We start from the raw sequence: 18972 nt of genomic DNA, 5'->3' as shown, positions 1-18972 counted from the left end.
TTTGAACATATGGTATTATTGTCTCAGGACTAGGAAGTAGGGGGCAGGACAACTTGTGAATTAGTTATTCAAAACAACGTCATTGTTCTAATCAAGCACCCATAATTAAAAACCCAATTTCTACCAGCCATCGCCCTTTATTTTTTTAGGTGAGGGGACGATCACATCCACATTAATGTTCTTGCATAGTAATTAATCACTATGTTATGTTTATCTGCGGACTAACGCAGCAACAAATGATGCCAGCCAAAAAGGTAATTTTTGTCAGCTTGTAAGGAAATAGATTCCATTCAAGGCCAAGCTGCCTGCTATGTATCTTTACTAACTTGATGCTTATCAGCTTATCTTGTATGTATGGATAATCTAATGCAGTTGATGTTTTAGGAAACATTTATTCTCGTGAACAGCAAGCAGTAATACTACTGCTATTAACTTCTTGGTCAGTCATAAACATCTCGTGCAGTTTTTTAACCAAGAAATCCACAAGTTATGTTCCTACCATAGTTCAAAGTCACGGTCGCGATCGTGATCCGGACCGTTTCACATTGGTTTCGGCATACTAGTCGTGGTTTCAGCGAGACGTAAATTTTTGAAATATTTAATATTCTAAAAATTGTAAAAAAATATGATAAACAAAAATAATAAAAAATTAACAAAAATAATAATAATTCAAATTAATTCGAGATGACTTAGGGCGACTCGCTGTTTCTATCCGTCTCGAAGATGTCTTGGTCAAGTTTTCAGTGACTCGACCGAATTATCAGTGATTTATTATCTAGGAGTCATCTCATCCGGATATCAAATCGAAAAATCCCATTCCAGTCACGACTTAGCCAAGTCTTTGAACCATGGTTCCTACTAGTTTGGAATGTATTTTGGTTTCTGCCCAAGAATTGAGGTTAAATGTGTCTTATCTGCAACTTAATGGTCGATATATAACATAGGCAGATAACTATACAATACACCCCATTGTTTGTTCTTTATTATATGAAAGGATTGCAATTCTCATAAATTTAACTCCTTGAGCTTTTCACAGCAGTATGGGGAACAAGAAGAATTTAACCATGCCTTAAGACACTAGTCTTGAATGATACTAGCGTTTATCTTTGATTGAGACAATGAATTAGATCAGTTAATAGAGGAGAAACCAATTCCAAGCTGCACCTTCCATTTGCCTGGTAAACCAACTCTTAGCTAGAAGTTAATCTGATCCCTCCTTTAAAAAAAAAAAAAATTCCCTTGTATCATAACAATAGGTAGTAGTGTTATGTGATGGTTAATTCACTGTGTAAAAAAAATGAATCTCTTGCTGCCCTCCATCGGCATTGCTTCATATTGTCGGTGGCTGAACTAGGAAGGATGGATTATTGAATACTAATTACTACTAGATCCCAGATTCAGAATACAAAGTCATTTTTGAGTTCTCCTGTAACTATTCCAACCACTCAGAGGGCCCTTCCTTTTGGAGGAGGAGAAGGAGGAGATGATCACCCCACAAGGCTTTCTTAATTAATCACCATTTTTGTCGATTAATACTACTACATGTACAAAAACCAATGATGCAAGCGGTAAAGTTAACCTTTGTCAGGTATTGATGAAAAAGATTCGAACGAAAGGCTAAGCAGCAGCGTGCTTTAATTCGATTCTTGAAAACGTAAGACAAAAAAAGGACTTGTGTTTGTTTTACTAGTAAGTAGTTCTTATCCAAGGGGCAGATGCCTGGCGTGCATCCAAATGGCAGCCTTGCCTGACGCCTAAACATTTCAAAAAAGAAATGAACCAAAAAGAAAAGGAATATAATGGGGGGGCAGGCCCTCTACTGTGATTGCTACTTTGCTGCTCAGACAGGTTCAAAGTTGACCAAAGTGAGGGTGAATAAGAGAGAACAAATTTGTATTTTGTTCTCGAATATGCTTGAGAGGAGGGGCCATCTTTGACTTGCTGCTCATAATTCAAGGGTTTCTTGCCTTTATCTTTTGCACCATCTTTGCTTTGCTGTGTATGATGGATGGCATTTTGGGGGCTTTCTTGAATTTGAAATTGCCAGGTGGAGATACCATGCTCGAGATTTGTCCAATTGAGCTTATTGTATTTTGAAAATTAATCTCATGGGGACTTCCATTTGTTTCTGGTATATATCTATCTATTAACAGTGCTGCTGCATTTTAACTATTAAAGTTTGGAGAATTATCTTGCAATCACGGTGATGATGAAGTCAATTCTCCTGTATTGGATTCTTTCTTGCGAGTGCTGCCAGCGAGGAAAATGAAATACTAATACTTTGCAGCCAGAGAAACATGGTCAAATGGTTTCATTTCACTCCTATAGCCTATTCTCTGTTGCTCTTCTGATTGAATTATCATTTTGACTTGTAATCCTTGGCAAAAGAACCTGTTTAATATTTAAACTGATGCAACCATGGTTAGCAATATCGGCCGATACCGATACGTATTGGCCAATTCGTAACCGGAACAGAGAGGACCGCTATGATACCGATCTCCTAATCGTGGATATTATTGTATCCACGGCGACTCGCTCTGACTCGACCGATATTGGCCGATTCGAATTCATGATGCATGGCATCAGCCGATATATCCGAGTCAATTCGGAGTTGACTCGGATATTTTTTCAAATTATACCTTTTTTGGTATTTTCTAATTTTAGTAATTTTTTCAAAATTTTTGGAAACTTTATATGCTATAATGTGCGTATCACCCGATATTCAATCGATATGCCGCGACGGATATGGAACAACCGAGACCGTGACGCGACCGCGATCCGTGACGGCGAACCATGGATGCAACTAATGATTGGCAGGTAGGTGTGTGTGTGTTGCTCCACCGATATAAAAACAAGGGAGATTTGTTTGTTGGAGTAGTTGATAAATCCTGCCAGTTTTGCTAAGAACCTAAAGAAAGAACGTGTTAGGCATAAATGTGCAAGCATGCCCTGCAGGAGATCAGGCAAATAATACCAAAAGCAAATAAACATTTCCAGAGAGCTGTGTGATAATATGTGTGCGAGCATTGGTCATGCTAACCAGTCATGGTTGATTGACATTGTCCGAACCCTTTTCATTGAAAAATCAGTCAAACATTTATAAAAGAACAAATTGAATTTTATAAACAGACAACAAAAGCAGACGAGGTTGCCCACTAATGTCATGACTATATAAGTCTCTGTCGTCTCCATTTGTGAAGAATCAAGGGGCATACTCAAGGCTCCTCTGTCTATTTACTTCTTTTTTGTACTTTGACAAAATTTTATAGCTGATTGAGCTTGTTCTCTTGGGCGGGGAGGAAAATGGAACTTCAATTCCAAAAACAAAGCACGTATATGGTGGATAGAAACAGAGGTAGCAGCAGCAAAAGGAAGTTTGTTGGGGTGAGACAGAGGCCATCAGGCAAATGGGTAGCAGAGATCAAGAACACTACTCAGAAGATCAGGATGTGGCTCGGGACATTTGACACAGCTGAAGAAGCTGCTCAAGCTTATGATGAGGCTGCTTGCCTTCTCCGAGGCTCGAATACTCGAACCAATTTCATGAATCATGTTCCTTGCAATCCAGCTCTGTCCTTGAAGATCAGAAACCTCCTCAATCAGAAGAAAGGGCGTCTCAACAAAATCGCCTCTCTCGCTTCCACAGCCTCCAACAAGACAGCCACAGAGAGCAGTTCCAGAACCATTTCGCGTACTAGTAGCAGCAGCAGTACTTCTCAGAGTAGTGCTAGTGGAAGTAGTTTTAGCAGCAGCAGCAGCAACAATAATGATAACTCTGCAGCTGTTCTCACGACAATTCAAGCGCAGACAAAGCTGTTTGATGATGCATATAAGCCGGACTTGAGCTACTTCATGGCTGCAGGAGGATATCAACCGGCATCATCTTCTGATCAGTTTGATTATACCACCGGCCGTGATGGCAGCTTAATTTCAACATTTGCATCCGATTTTGATAGGATTCTTTTAGGTCAACAGGATGCAGGTTTTGAATTGCCCAAAAAAGATACATCCGAGATGATGAGTGATCATCAAACTCAATACCATCATCAGATTCCAGACTTCGAACATATGAAGGTTCAGAGACAGATATCTGCATCCCTGTATGCAATGAATGGTGTGAGTGAATATTGGGAGAATGTTCATGATTGTAACGATTCTTTCTGGGATCTTCCCATGCTCTACCAGATGTTCTGCCCCAGCTAATCCAGTAGTTCATACAATGTATCCCCCCAAGTTTTTACCATATCAGATTATAAATTAGCAGGCCATTTTGATATTTAGAAGAAAAACATTCGACTGAGTAGCATTTATACTTCTGTTTTCTTCTTGTTTCATCAGTTTCAGGATATGCCCTCATATTAGTACATAGAACATTCTATCTCTTGCTAAAAATTCCCCTAGTCCATAAATTAATTCTGACTCTACCTATCCCGCCAGCATTTTGCACTCGAGATTCTAATTCTAGTATCTGAAGTTTGAAGTCTGAACTGAACCAAGGGACAAACTATAATTCACAATACATATAGACTTCTAATTATGGTTCAAAGTTGCGGTCGAGGCCCGGACCATTCCACATCGATTTCGGCATACCAGTCATGGTCGAGGCGAAACGTAAATTTTGCAACATTTAATATTCTAAAAATTATGAATAATATTCAAAAATATGCTAAACAAAAATAATAAAAAAATTAGCAAAAGAATATCTGTAAAATATAAATTTACAAGTTGACCAGGAATGACTCGAACCGACTCAACCGAGACTATCCTTATCGGAGATTTCTTGGCTGAGTTCTCAGTAACTCGACTGAGTTCTCGACGAGTCAAGTATTTCGGAGTCATTTAGTCCCGATATTATATCGAATGGGATCCGTTCCGTTGACAATTCAGCCGAGTCATCTCGGTCTCGACCGAGACTTTGAACCATGCTTCTAATCCTGGATCAGTGAAATCATCACCGTTGGCTTCTGCCAAACAACCCATAATAGACTTTCTTTTGTTGTCATTCCATAATCACCGTTGGCTTCTGCCAAACAACCCATAATAAACGAGGCAAGTTGCCTTGTTTGGATTGCGATTTTTCGTCGGAAAATTACGTCGTTTTCCGTGATCACATTTCCCTATTACCTTTTTTCCTCACATACATCAAATTGCTACAGTAATTTTCCCATGAAAAATCATGGAAAATGCAATCCAAACACAACCTTAATTTTATTTCTTGAGCAGAGCGATAGGCTTTCAATGCCATGAATAGAAAATATACAATTTCCAGTCCATCATCTCTCTCTGTATCCATATTTCTAGTGTTGATCTGCTCAAGTCCAGTAAGCGTGCAGCTTGTGACGTAAGTACAGGTTCATGGTCACTGCACATGCTGTTGAGTGCATGTTCATGATCGTTGCACATGCTGTTTACCTTGTTGGACTTCTGAATAGAAGACACTTGTGTCATTAGCAACCTCTTGTTCAGGTTAGAATGGTATACAACTTTTTTTTTTTTTTTTTGCATTTTGCTCTAATTAAAGAAGGACAAAACCATTTTCAGCAAATCAAAACTCGATTTCAGAGAAAGATTGAAGGACTGCTGAATTGCTACACTCTTTAAGTCATTACATAATCAGTAATTGGGGCAAATGAACACAAGACTCACTGGTGACAAACTATTTTAAGGGTTGGTCAGTAGTTTATTAGAAAGTACTTCACGTAGAGCTTTTGATAAAAGAACTTGTTCGGTATTTAAGTGTTTTTAAATATATTGTTTAGATACAGTTTAATAAGCACTTATTGTATTGGATAATGCGTAATTTGAAAAATTTTAAATATATTTATCTCTTTATTTAGTTCATAATATAGGATAAAATGAACAAATTTAATATTTTATTTTTTAAACTACTAAAAAACTATTCTAAAAACATCAATTTTGAACTTTTGCTAAAAACATTTTTCACACCAAAATTTTCACTCCTAATTGTATGAGATGACGTTCACAAAACGTTTCAAAAATACTTTTTTTTATCAAAAACACCCGCAGCAGCAAACGTCATATTCTTTTTCATTTTCACTTATGCAATGTCCAACAAACTCATTTCAACTGATAGAACATTAACTAGGTACCTATTTTTCCTTTCTTTATAAAGCTTGAAATCCCCCTTTAAACATAAAAAATAAAAACAAAAACGATGTAAGCCCGCTTGCGCCCATTAGGCTAATAGGTTAAAGCAGGTAGTCCAACAATGGACTTGAGGTACCCACTAGTCCATGGGGGCCCATGAACCCACCAGCAGGTGGTGGCTAACAGCTGCCACCAAGTGGGGGCCTTACTGATTAAAAAGGACAACATATCCAGACGAATTGTTAAAACCAACGGCAATATCTGTTGGGCCTTGTCGCTGCTGTTGCCTGGGCCAATGTGGTAACTTCAGGACAGTGCCATCTTTGGACGGTCCAAAAATAACAAGTGTACGTCAAGGTACTCCCTTTGTGTGAGACAAAAATTTCAATTGTGAATTTTAATTGTAATAGTAGCTTTAATTTGAAAAAAAAAACAATTTATTTCCTTAAAAGAAAGAAGAATATAGTGAAAAATTGTAAATGTGCGTAAGGTAACATAATATATATGTAGAATAATGTATTCAATATTAGAATATTCTATGTGAATTAATTTCTAGTAACTTCCACACGTAAATATTTAGACAGTAAATTGTTTTTAAATGACATTCTAAAACGTCTATTTTTGTAAATAACATACACAATAAAAGGGAAAAAATAACATTTTTCAAATAAAAAGACAACACGAATGCAATGCAAATGATTTTTCTTTTGCATTTCCATAATGCATGATAATTAAACACACATATTTAGCCCAAAAGATGAATAGAATAAAAGAAAACTTTTATTTTGGTCTCTAACCACTTATAAAAAAGATCCCAATATATACAACATTGTAAAACATCCATCGAGTTTTTGTAAATTGTTTTTGTTCATAACATACACAATAAAAGGGAAAAAAATAATGAAAGATAATTTGATACATATGAATTTACTTTTGCATTTCCATAATGAAAGATAATTAAACACACATATTTAACCCAAAAGGTGAATAAAAATGAAACTTTTATTTTGGTCTCTAACCAAAGATATATATACATATATATAGAGAACCCAAAAAAAAAAAAATATATATATATATATATATCCTTGGCAAAGGATAAGAAAAGAAGGAGGAGAATGTTAAGGAATAAAAAGAAGAAAGGAGAATATTGAGGAAGTGGAATTACACGCATGAAAAGCACAAACGGTGTAATGACATTGTAGCCACGTCATATTTCCAAACTTTTGCATTCCTCTTTTCAAGAAAAAAACAAAAAAAGAAAAGGGGCACTTAATTAAGAAGGAAGTTTTGAATAAATTTCAAAGAAATTAAAAGCACAATTAAATCAAAAGATTCAACTGAAGGAAATATAATGAACGTAAGTAGAGCAGAGTTGTAATACTGGGAACTCCTTCTCCACTTCCACCTCTTCCTCTCTCTCTCTCTCTCTCTCTCTCTCTCTCTCTTTTCTCGCTCTTCCCAGAAATGCTCTGAATTACTTAACTCGGAATCTCTGCCAAGAACGAGTTAGCCAGTACTAATATTCAGGTAAATGAGAAAAAAATGCTAGCTTTATCTTTTAACTTTTTCAAGATTCTTTTTTTTTTCTTTTTAAAGCTGTGATATGATCCTTTTTCTTGTTATTTGTTGTGGGTTTTTGTTGTATGGTCAGAGAAATGGAAAAGGTTTTATTCTGTATGCTTCGTCGTTTTAGTGATCATGGTTTCTTTTCTTCATTTTCTGGGGGAAAATTTGAAACTAAAACCGTAGGTATGTGCATCATTATGTGAAGGATATTGAATTTATTGTTTTATGGGTGTTTTTGTGTGCGAGTTTGTTAAAGTTTTGATTTTTGGAGGATTAGTTAGATAAGAAAGAATAGACTATAGCAGTTTAAAGTTCCTCTGTCTAGGTTTTTGCATTTGTGTTGCCAGAATGGTAATGGTTTCTTGTTTTTACTTTTTTCTTTCTTTTTTTTGGTTTTAAGTTTTTGGGTCTGTTCTACTGCTAGGAGATTGAAGAGTTCAATACACCCTGTGCAATCTTGCTATTTCTTCGATTTTGTTGATTCAATCATCATTTGCATAGTGTTGTTTTCCTTGTTTATTTGTCATTGCATTCATTTCTTAGCTACTATACTTTCACCTTGAAGACCATAAAATGAAACGGTTTGGTATATTATCTCTTAAAAATGGTTGCTTGGTTTCTCGTTTACTTCTTGCAACTCTGGACAAACTATTCATATTCTTGTTCTTGGTATTAATGCTGTGTTCAATTCTTGGCTTAGGCATAGGTTTCAGGGCGCAGGAAAGAAGGGATAGAAAATAGAACTGTATACAGATTGGTTATTCTTCTTTTTTTGGAATGAAATGGAAAATCGCAATCTCAATAGATTGTACTTGATTTTTTTTTTTTTTTTGGAGAAATGGAAGCAAATTTGTTCATTTACTGAAAAGGTTTCCCTGCTTCCTTATGAGTCAGTCTTCTCTAATTACTCGGCACTCTAACTAAAGAAGGTAACTGATTGTATTGGTAGTTGCCTATCTGGAGAACTTGTCAATTGCTGTCTTAAGTTGGTTCTGTTTCATGTGTTGGTCTAATGGAGATTCCGGTATCAGTGTTGTATTTTTCCTTTTTCTCCTTAAAAAGAATCTACTTGTGACCTGACTGAAGTATATTTTTAGGTGTCTATTGCTTCGTAAGTCAGCAATGTCTTGTTGTAGAACACGTGGACTTGAACAGTCAGTGTGTGGGGTTACACCAATCACCAGTCGGTCTACCTGCATAATGAACATAATTGTGGTAGAACACGTGGACTTGAACAGTTGGCGTGTGGGGTTATACAATCACCAGTCGGTCTACCGCTATAACAAACATAATTAAGGTAGAACGCGTGGACTTGAACAGTCGGGTGTGTGGAGTTATACAATCACCTGTCGGTCTATCGGTATAACAAACATAATTAAGGTGTGCGTTGAACCCAAGCCCCAAGAAATTTCATAGGGTGATCTAAGTATGTGATTGCATCCACATGTAATACCGAAGTTGCAAAATTGCAACTACGCTGTGATGTAAAATTGCACCTCAATTAATTTCTGGACTCAGCATGGTTGATTGACCAGATGTTGATTGGTTCAAAGTTGGAGTTTGCTATTATATCCTGATTATTCGACATAACTTTACTTGTTCTTTTACCTTCTTGCTGACTTGTCCCAGTAGATGCTCCTGATTGATTTAGCCAGAGCATGTTATCACAAAGAGTGCTTGCTGCCATTCATTTTGGTGACATGCTAGGAGCACATCAAAGCTATCATATCCCCCTCCCCCCTCCAAACCAACCAAAAGGGGGGAAAAAAGACTACAAGATGAATAATTAAATAAAGAAGGCCCTCTTGAGTACATAAATGAAAACAAAAGGAACCTAACCAAGAAAGGAGGGCCAAATATCACACCTTAACAATTAGAAAGGTTACTATAAGATAGCTTAATTGTAATTGTCTTATCCTAACCGGTTTTGGTCCTTTGAGTCCATTACCAACTTGTTAAAGATATTAAATGGCTTCTCTGTGCATGATAAAGTTTGTGGCCATCTATTGAAGAAAGTTTGCTCTTTAACTGATGCAACTGGTTAAGGCTTCAATTTTCCACTAAAAAGGCCCTTTGAGATTTCCTTGTTTTCTCAAAAGTGTGCTTTTGAAACCTGTAGCACATTGGCTGCATGAAGTAAACATGAAGAATTCTTGTGTTGTTTTAAAGAGGTAATTTGGATAAATAGTTGCACGTTCTGGAGTGGCGATTATCCATAGTTTCAATGTTTTGTTTCTAGGTCTATATTTACTATGCCAAGCATGGTGAGAAGGACTGATTCAGGAGAGCAAGCAATTTCATACTTGTGCAGTCCCTAAATAAGGAAAGAGTTCGAATGCATTTTATGAATAGACACCTTTCTATGCCCATCTCAATCTTAAGATTGGCAAGTTTCATTGTATTATGTGAAATCCTTCAGAAATTTTTGAATTTGTTTACTTTTGTTGCTAGTCCTTTCTATAGATACTTGTAACTGATGTCTGTACCCTGCCTATCCACTTTTCAGCGTTAGTTGTGGTTTAAATCATGAATCCTTTTTTATGTAGATGGTTTACTACTTGTTACCCTACGCCAGTTGTGCCAGGGCCATTTTCTTTTGTTGCTAGTTCTTTCTATAGATACTTGTAACTGTTGTCTGTTCCCTGCCCATTCACTTTTCAGTATTAGTTGTAGTACAAATCATGAATCCTTGATATGTATGGTTTATGACTTGTTACCCTACGCCTGTTGCATCAGGGTCATTTTTGGCAAAAATTAACTGTCTTCTGCCCCACCCTTTTCCTTTTATTGGTTTTCCTTGTAAAGGCAACTTTTTCATATTTGATATCAGGTGACGTCTAGCTATCATAAAGCCTGGAAAATACAGTGGTCAATAGGTTACTTATTGATCTCCACCTAAGAACTTGACAAGTACTGAATCTCAACAAAATGTCTTCTGAAGATGGGGGAAAGCTCTTGACACTAGTAAGCTTTTGAATTATTACATGCCCATTTCCTGGTTGCTCATGTTAGTTTTTTGGTTGAAAATCATCTTTTCCCAATTTCAGATAAGGTGATCTTCAAGTTTAGCCTTTTGGCCCATGAATATGGTTACCCTTATATTGTATTACATCTGTTTGAATCCAAGATGTCTGAAGAATATATTTGTGGCTATGTTCTTCTAGTTCCTTTCTTTTTAATATTATGAACCTTTGATGTAAATAACTTCAGGGGACTTCAGTTGCCTTCATTTATTAGTAAATGAAAACCTTGTATTTGTTTATTCAGTTATATTGACTAGGCAAATATGAAAAAGCTTTTTCAACATACTGCAAAGTCTCGAATAAAATTCTGCAAATCAGTTTCTAACTTTAAGGACCAAAAAGTTTTTCAAGAAGCATCAAAGAAAAGGAATAGTGGGAACTGTTTTGAACATGCTTTGCAACTCCACTTTTAATGTCATACAATTTATGAATCATGGGATTATAAGTTTTCTGAAATACAAACTTTTAAAATAAAAATTCTGAATTGAGTTTTGTAATATTATGAAAGTAATGTATATTGCTTAGAATATTGAAATTGTTTTAAAAATATGTTTTTTGTGTGTTTGTGTAAAGACATGTATGATAGATGTTAGAAAAGCAGACAAATTAATATGCCACCATACACGTAAAAATCTGAGTTGCATGCACAAAACCCTACTCTGGTAAGTCAGGGAAAAACTTGACATCAAAAGAAGAAATGATAATAAGGTGATGAATCATGCCAGCAAAAGAAGTGGTCAAGGCAGAAGAAAATGTTTAATCCATATTTCTTGAAATATGTTTTGAATTTTGGTCCAGTAAAACACAATCTTGGGCTATTTCATCTGATAAAAATTGATTCTATGCTGACTTTTGCATGGGAAAGAACAAGTAGAGAAGATCTTTGGAATTCCAAGTAATGGAAAAATTTGCATTGATTTTCACTTTGTTGTTTTGGATGCTTATAGGTTCAGAAAAATTTGAGATTTTGTTGAATACAAAAGATTTCAACTTATGTTGGAAATAACTATTCGATAGAATAATAAATGAGCTGTAAAGAACTCAATGTATGCAATGTATGGATGTTAAGAACTACAACAACTTGAAAAATTAAATTAAAGAAATACTTAAGGAATTAACTTGCTTTTGAATTTAAAATATCTGCTATTTTATGTGTGGCTCAAATGACCTTAGAATAAATGGACTGATGAATTCCTAATTTATTCTGTCCAAGACAGAGTGCAAAAAAATCCTACCACATACTTTCTGCAACATTACTGCTGTAATAGTATGTGAATCATAGGTTCCATCCAAACATATGAATGAGAGACTTATGTCATTGTCAAGTTATTCTTCCTATTCAAAATTCAAGTGTACCTACATTGATACATACATACATACATACATACATATATATATATGGATAAGAACAGCCATGTTTGATTGAATTTTGGCTGATGAAATTGTTTTATTTAATTACTTTAAATAGTTCAATTTCATTTGAAAAAGTGCATTGCACCAATATAACTCCAGTACCTATTGAGGAGCAAATGATGAATATATAAGACAAAAGATGAATAAGATTAATTTGAGGTACTAGATAAAGTAAATATATAAGAATTTAAGTTAGGCTGTAACAACCATCTCTTACTGTTCCAGGGAAATAGTATTGGGGGAAAGTGTATCCTTCCCTCAAGAAGGATCATCTCTAACATGAAGCCCACCTTGAGAGAGAGAGAGAGAGAGAGATTAGCTGCAGAGATTCATGTTTATTGATTACTTAGTGGATATGAAAATTTTCCCTCCTTCATCGGCTCAGATGATTTAGTTGACTTTTCAGTCACTTGAAAAACTTACAGATATAAAAAGTGCAATCCAGCAAGCTTGACATCTTGTACAGAAACATCATTGAGTTCTGTTTATGTGTGTGGTTCTTGCAGTATTATGTGTGCTATGGAGTTGTAAATCCAATGTGTACCTGCTCTCACTGTGCAGTAGAGATGGTAAAAAGGTAGAACTGGAGCTATTGTAGCCACAACCTGTAGCATTTACAGCCAAAAGAAGAAAAAAGTTGTCCAGGCACCAAATATTTTGCGCTGCTTCTTTCCTCCCTTTTTTTTATTGCATTTTCACTATACTATTTTCCTTCATCGGCAATTGACACATTAAAGTAGTCTTAGTGTTTTGGCATGGGAAAAGCTGCATAATTTTTTCACCGTGTGTTAAATCTTCTTTAGCTTTTTTCTGGCCATTGGGACAGGATATTATGGCTTTTCTTATCTTACAAAACGTTAAATGTGCTAGTTTTATGATTTCTTGCCAATTTTAGTAGTGAACTTTCTTTGTTAATCTGCTTCTGCATTAAAGCTAGCATGTAAGCCCTGTGATCAGTAATCAGACAGTACAAGTTTGCAATTTTAAAAGAGGTTTGATTGTCTTGGAGATTTGCTGATCGTATTGTTGCCTTATTTTACTTGAAAGTCTGATGAAAAGATAGGGAAAAAGCACAAGTAAATTATTTCCAGATATCTGTTTATTCATTCATTTTTCTTAACCAGTGTGCTCTCTTTGCAGGTGCAAAACCGCATAGAAAGGTGTCTTCGCCTTTATATGAACCAAAGGGAAGTTATGAACACTTTGTTCATTCAGGAGAACATAGAGCCACATATTACTGAAATTGGTATTCTTCTTACTAAACCCTGCATTATTTATTTCCAGTAAATGAGTGATCACTAACAGTAACTTTGTTTGTGACTCAAGCATTTCATAGTTCTTCTTACTTGTTTTAGTCTAATTTTTGTATTATTTTATCTGAACAATTAGCTAGTGAAGTAACATGTTTCTTTTTCTTTTGTTTATCGTTGTTAGGGTGGTAACTAGCAAAACTGCTGTGGCCAGTGCTTCATTAAGTATATTACTCTGTGTTTGTTGGTACATTAGAACTGGTTCAAGCATTCCAAGGCATAAATAGCAGTTGATATAAATACTGTCCAGATGTACTGTCTGAAACTTGCATGGAGTTAGGAGAAACTGTTGGCGTGGCTTCTTCTTCTTCCCCCTAATTTTTCTCCCCTTTCATTCACCAAACAATCTTGACAATCCCCTAGAATAATCAAGACCTTAGAAAAGAGAAAAGAGAACAAAATAGTTGTTTGATTGGTGTCCAATCAAGTGCTCGAAGTTTGAGCATGCTGAATTAAATTGAATCATTCTTTATTTTAATTTTTTTTTACATTGTTGTATGTGACATATCTATACTAAGATAAACACTGGATGTCATCTTTAAGGGCTTGATGATTCTGGGGGCTGCAAGCTGGGGGATATGGCATAAAAGCAGAAGAAAAAGAATATTTGTCAAATTGACCTTTTATCAAAAATTCATAATAGCAATTTTTTTTAATCAACCTTGGAGTGGCCATGTGATAGAAGTAATCTCTATTTTGGTTTTAGAGGCGGATCAAGTTACATTTCAAAAGTTATTGCTTTCTTCTGTCCACATCCATAGATGCTGAATGATTCATGAATTGGATTAGCAACTCAATTCTTTCTTGTCATGCTCCAGTTGAATCAACTGGCTGCCTAGGGTAAAAAATTGTTGGTCTTGTACTGTGACTACAAATTTCCTTTTGCCTTCACCCCACCTGTCTGCACAGGATGTTTATTAGTTGATTGGCTACCTGAAAGTTTCTTTTTTTTTTTTTGATTTCCCATTCTTGAGCTGCCGCCTTTTAGTTGACTATGTTTAGATCTTGTTCCTCATTTGGGCCTATGGTGCAAGTTGTCTACCAAATTTCCTAGTAGAGAGGCTTGCTTGCTTTTAGCTCTGAACATAATGGAGAGGTATTGCGAGAAGTTTGAAAGTGCAGCTACCTTATGTATATTAGATTTAGCTACTTCTGCTTCTAATTAATCTCTTTGATTTTAGAATATGATTATTAGGATGTTGCTTCTCTTTTTCCTTTTACCTCAAGTGGATGGTTATGTAACAGCAGAAGTTCTGGTTGTTAGTGGAATAGTATTTGGCCATTTGCTGAAAGTTCATCAACCAGTACCTTTGTGACTACTTTTTATGGCTTATGCATATCGACTGTAAGCTAAAATTTAAAGTTTAGGAGCATAAAAATTGCCTTAGTAAGGCAGATCAGGCAGATCAGTCTAGGAGCTAGTGGCAACAAATTAATAGGTTCATTGCATGTAAAGATATAAAGTTGATGGTTCCAGGGCCATTTAGCAACTTGCTGTTTGCGTATTAGTTGAGTTCCGAATTCTGGTTGTGTAAACATGTGCAAATAGAGATCACGCCATTAATTACTTCTTGTATATTCCTGATTTTTGCTGACAAATAATGGTTGTCTGACACACTTAAGACATTTTTTGGATTATTTGAATTTATATTAGCTTTAATTGAAATGGTATGTCAAGTCATGAAAGTAAATAACTTTTACTTTATTTAGATAAAAATTTTATCAATTCATGAGAATTGTTAGTTTAGAGTGATGAAATTGGAAGGGGAAGTAACTTTTCAGGTATAGTTGACCAAGAAGCATAGACTCGTCTAAGGAGATACTGTATATTGTTAGATTGTCTTTGGTACCTCTTGATTGGTATTATAAATTGAGATTGAGTTTGGGATGCCATCTCTTTTAATTTTGACTTTATTTGGTTGCTACCATTCCATTATCAGTCTGTAATTGTGTCGCACACCTTTCAAGGTCATAACTTGATACATGCATTTCAGTTTGGCAAAAGCTGGAAGAAGAAAATCAAGAATTCTTCAAGGCATACTATCTAAGATTGATGGTGAAAGAGCAAATCATGGAATTCAACAAGTTGCTTGCAGAACAGGTGGAGTTGATGCGTCGATTTGGATCAGCAGGGATTGCATCCATATCTATGTCTAATGGATCTCATATTGCACCAAGTATGATAATTTTCTGGTTTTAGGTTGATTTGGTGCACTCAACACTTAACTCTGTCTGAATGCATCAAAAGCCCCGTGAAGTTGTCAACTTTTATGCTTTAACATCTTCTGTTTGTATCTAAATTGATTATAGTGTGCTTTGTTATTTTGTGCACCTTTTGTTCCCTTTTTCATATATTAGCAACTCATTGGAGATCCATTAACTGTTGTTGAGCAACCTATTCTCTGGTTATATGATGATTATCTGGGACAAGAATTGGAGCAGAGATATTAGATTCTCTGTCCCTTCTCCTCGTCCTTCCCTCTTCAAAATTGTTCATCCCCGTCTCTTTTTCCCTTCTGTGTCAATTTTTCTGACTGTCAATCTGCTTAATACGTTTAATGAAGATTGCCATGGTGATTGTGTTTTTGGATTGAAGAAATTATTGGAAAATGTTATTGACCTATCGTGCATTCCTTAGTTTGTAAGGCCATCTCGTCACGTTGCTTGATTGTGTGGCATAATGAAGATAAAACCTTAATGAAAGTTTGCACTTAACTTAAATGATGCCTGCACTTCATGCTTATGCCCCGAACAGCCTTTCAGCTTTATACTTTAGTGCACCTTCTTCTGTCTAACCGAATATTTAGATGTTATCATAGTGGCTTACACGTTAAATTATTTAACTTGATCCAAATTCTGCTATCAACAAACCACAATATTGTTGTTCATTCTATCATAACTTTGTGCAGCACAACAAAACTTGGGTGTTTGTAGAGCTGCAGAAAATGTTGGCCCTACTTTGAGGGCGGAGAACATACACCAGCCTATTTCTGCCAATTTACACAACGTTTTCAGCAACTGTGGGTCATCAATGCAGTCATGCGTCCAAACAGCTGTTAATATGGCTTCTCATAGCAGAAACGTTGATGTTTCTGCAAATATGTTGTTGGGTCAGAGCTCAAATAGGGCAATAACACCTGTAGTAGATGGAGGGATGATTAAATCGGAACCTACCTACGCTGGAAATTCTTCTTTTGAGTTTGGTGCACATAACAATCTTGTGGAGTCTCGTTCTGCATTGGCTGATGCATCTGTCTCGTCTTTCAGTAGTGTGGAGTCCAATTCACAACCCGTAAACGAAACTCTGATTGATGCTGACACTTCTTCATTTGGGTTTTTTGGGCAAATTTCTCAACATTTTGGTCTCTCAGACCTCGGAGCTGATTTTGCCAATGGTTCTGGTTTGCTCTCTCTCTCTCTCTCTCTCGAGCCCACCATCACAGACATCTCCCTCCCCTTCCCCCTTCCTCCTTCCCCATCTCCCCACTCACCCTCTTTCGCTTAACCCTTGTTTCGTTTCATGACAGACATGTACTCTAGCCCACCCTTCATGACAGCTGATTCAGGCAACTTTCTTGACCCCAATGGTAGGTTGAAACACCAAGGTAAAGATTTTTGTTGTTTTTTATGATTTCCAATGCTAAATATGTCACTTTTTCCTGAAGCAGAGATTGAAAGGTTGAATACTGCACCAGAAAGCTTGAGATACCAAGATCTTGGTGGTGACTAGCTAATGTGCTATTTGGTACTTTCATCCATCTTGTGCCTCTTGCTTTTAAACTTGACTATGTCCCTTTTCTTTACTTGATTATTTACCTGCTTGTTCAGAATTTCAAGAATTTTCCTAGTCTTTGGGCTATGTCCACGGACTATTGACATGTAGGAAAAGTCAGCTTTCTGAAAGCTATGACCTTTTCTAGTGTTTTGGAGTTAATTCCCTGCCACGTATTCATGGCATGAAGGAAAAGTCAAATTTCATATAGGTCATCTGCGTGTTTGACATACTTGTATTTGCATGTGAAAAATGAAGCATGGTGCCTGATTAAGTGTGTGATGCTCAACTGGATGTGTCAGCACCTGATTCTTACAATTGTCTTTTGCTTATGAAAGTGACATTGTACTCAAGAAGAGTGATGATTGCCCAGTTTATAATTGTTTTCTCACTTAAACATGCCAGAAGCGAAAGCAAAGAGGCAGCAGAGAGGCAGAGTTAGAAACTACCATCACTACATGAAGTAGTTTCTTGAGAGGACATTATAATCCGTCTGTCACGTTTGCTGCTTTCCGCTGCTTGTGCCAAGTCTTATATGAACATAAGTAGGTTATGGGTCCCTAGAAAATAGCAGTCTTAAATTTCTTCTTTTCCTGTTGTCTCACTGTGATTGGGACACTGTATCAAAAACTTTCTTATTGTATTCTTGGTAATGGTTTAAATCCCAAGGAATGAAGTATATATTGTGATAGAGTTTTTATTTTGCCTTTTTTTTTTTAGTGTGTCGATGTTAATCAGTGAGTGGATTGATTATTTCCTTTTCATTTGCTTTCTGCAGCTCCGAGATAGGCAGAATGAGGACCAAACTTCTTGTAAATAGCTTCTTATAGTGGCTTTGGAATTTTGCACTCTGTGAAGGTATAGTTTGATGTACATCTGATAGTACTAAGACGTGAACACCGTATTTTTGTAGAATGAGTTAAAAACAGGTTAGCATAATTGGTTTTTCGAGAGTAAATTGTTGGATCTTTTCTTTTCTGGGTTATGGTTTAATGGTGGTTAAAGTTGTTAGCAGGGTGCCGTAGCTTTATTCCCACTGTCCCTTAAAAGGAGATCGTCTCTTTATTTTGGTGATTTCGTTATTCCTTTTCAATTTGGCAGCTGATAGGGTTTCACATCAAGATGTTTCTGGGGATTACCAGAAATTGCTTCCTTTTCTACCACACACTAGTGATTTTGGGGAACTGATTTTGAACCTGAAAATATAACCGTTTTCCATTTTCATGAGGTTAAGATTTTTAATTGTTGTTGGCAACTAGAAGATCTCAGGAAGCTTGGCTTTAATTCGTCTCTCCAGAGTGTCTCTTGAACTTTTCCAGTGGCATCAGTATTTGTATGTTGATATTAAATGTTCTCATCGTAATCTCAGATGTTTTGAGTCACATTATTGTGTGGCATCGGAGGCAACAAACAAGCTTTTGTTTTCTCTTGGATCACCTGCTGCAAGCATTCTTGATTTTAGTTTTTCATGTGACATTTCTTCCCCATAACTGAGCAGGCATTAGACAGTCGGTTGGTAAATGTACTTTCAGCTGATAAACAAAATTTTAACCAATGCCATAGGCATTTGCTGCTGGCAGCCACTAGCCTAAGATTTTGTTTATGGTTTATTTGTATTATGGGTGTAAAAGGAACTAGGGGAAACGCCTGCATGCACGCGTTTCAAAGTTCGCGGATCACCTAAAATTGCGTTTTTTAGTTTGAATTGCATTTTTTTAGAATTTTTTGTGAAAAAATTATTGTAACGATTTGATATATGTGAAGTAAAAAGGTAGTTGGA

The 18972-nt window shown here is 36.1% G+C and overlaps 2 protein-coding genes across 10 annotated transcripts; both read left to right on the top strand.

Annotated features, from left to right (window-relative positions):
- The first annotated feature begins 3220 nt into the window (after positions 1-3220).
- Positions 3221-4283, top strand: LOC113750590 (ethylene-responsive transcription factor ERN1-like). The gene has a single exon (XM_027294553.1). The coding sequence runs from the start codon at positions 3304-3306 to the stop codon at positions 4201-4203; it is 900 nt and encodes a 299-aa protein (XP_027150354.1). The 5' UTR covers positions 3221-3303; the 3' UTR covers positions 4204-4283.
- Positions 4284-7470: 3187 nt separating this feature from the next.
- LOC113763044 lies at positions 7471-18719 on the top strand. Of its 9 annotated transcripts, none has more exons than XM_027306754.1 (10): positions 7472-7635; positions 10505-10638; positions 13251-13356; positions 15415-15597; positions 16330-16821; positions 16948-17007; positions 17086-17165; positions 17598-17737; positions 17971-18050; positions 18562-18719. In XM_027306754.1, the coding sequence occupies exons 2-7, from the start codon at positions 10603-10605 to the stop codon at positions 17148-17150; spliced, it is 942 nt and encodes a 313-aa protein (XP_027162555.1). In that variant the 5' UTR covers positions 7472-7635; positions 10505-10602; the 3' UTR covers positions 17151-17165; positions 17598-17737; positions 17971-18050; positions 18562-18719. The 9 variants fall into 9 exon arrangements, with proteins under 9 accessions (XP_027162587.1, XP_027162555.1, XP_027162546.1 ...); XM_027306745.1 differs by lacking the exon at positions 18562-18719 and adding an exon at positions 18294-18550; XM_027306786.1 differs by lacking the exon at positions 18562-18719 and having other exon boundaries at positions 7471-7635; positions 16330-16815; positions 17971-18203.
- The last annotated feature ends 253 nt before the right edge of the window (positions 18720-18972 follow it).

This window comes from Coffea eugenioides, chromosome 1 (genome assembly GCF_003713205.1).
Source record: "Coffea eugenioides isolate CCC68of chromosome 1, Ceug_1.0, whole genome shotgun sequence".
Taxonomy (NCBI): Eukaryota; Viridiplantae; Streptophyta; class Magnoliopsida; order Gentianales; family Rubiaceae; genus Coffea; species Coffea eugenioides.
The sequence above is the reverse complement of the archived record's forward strand: the minus strand, read 5'-3'. Positions and strand labels throughout refer to the sequence as shown.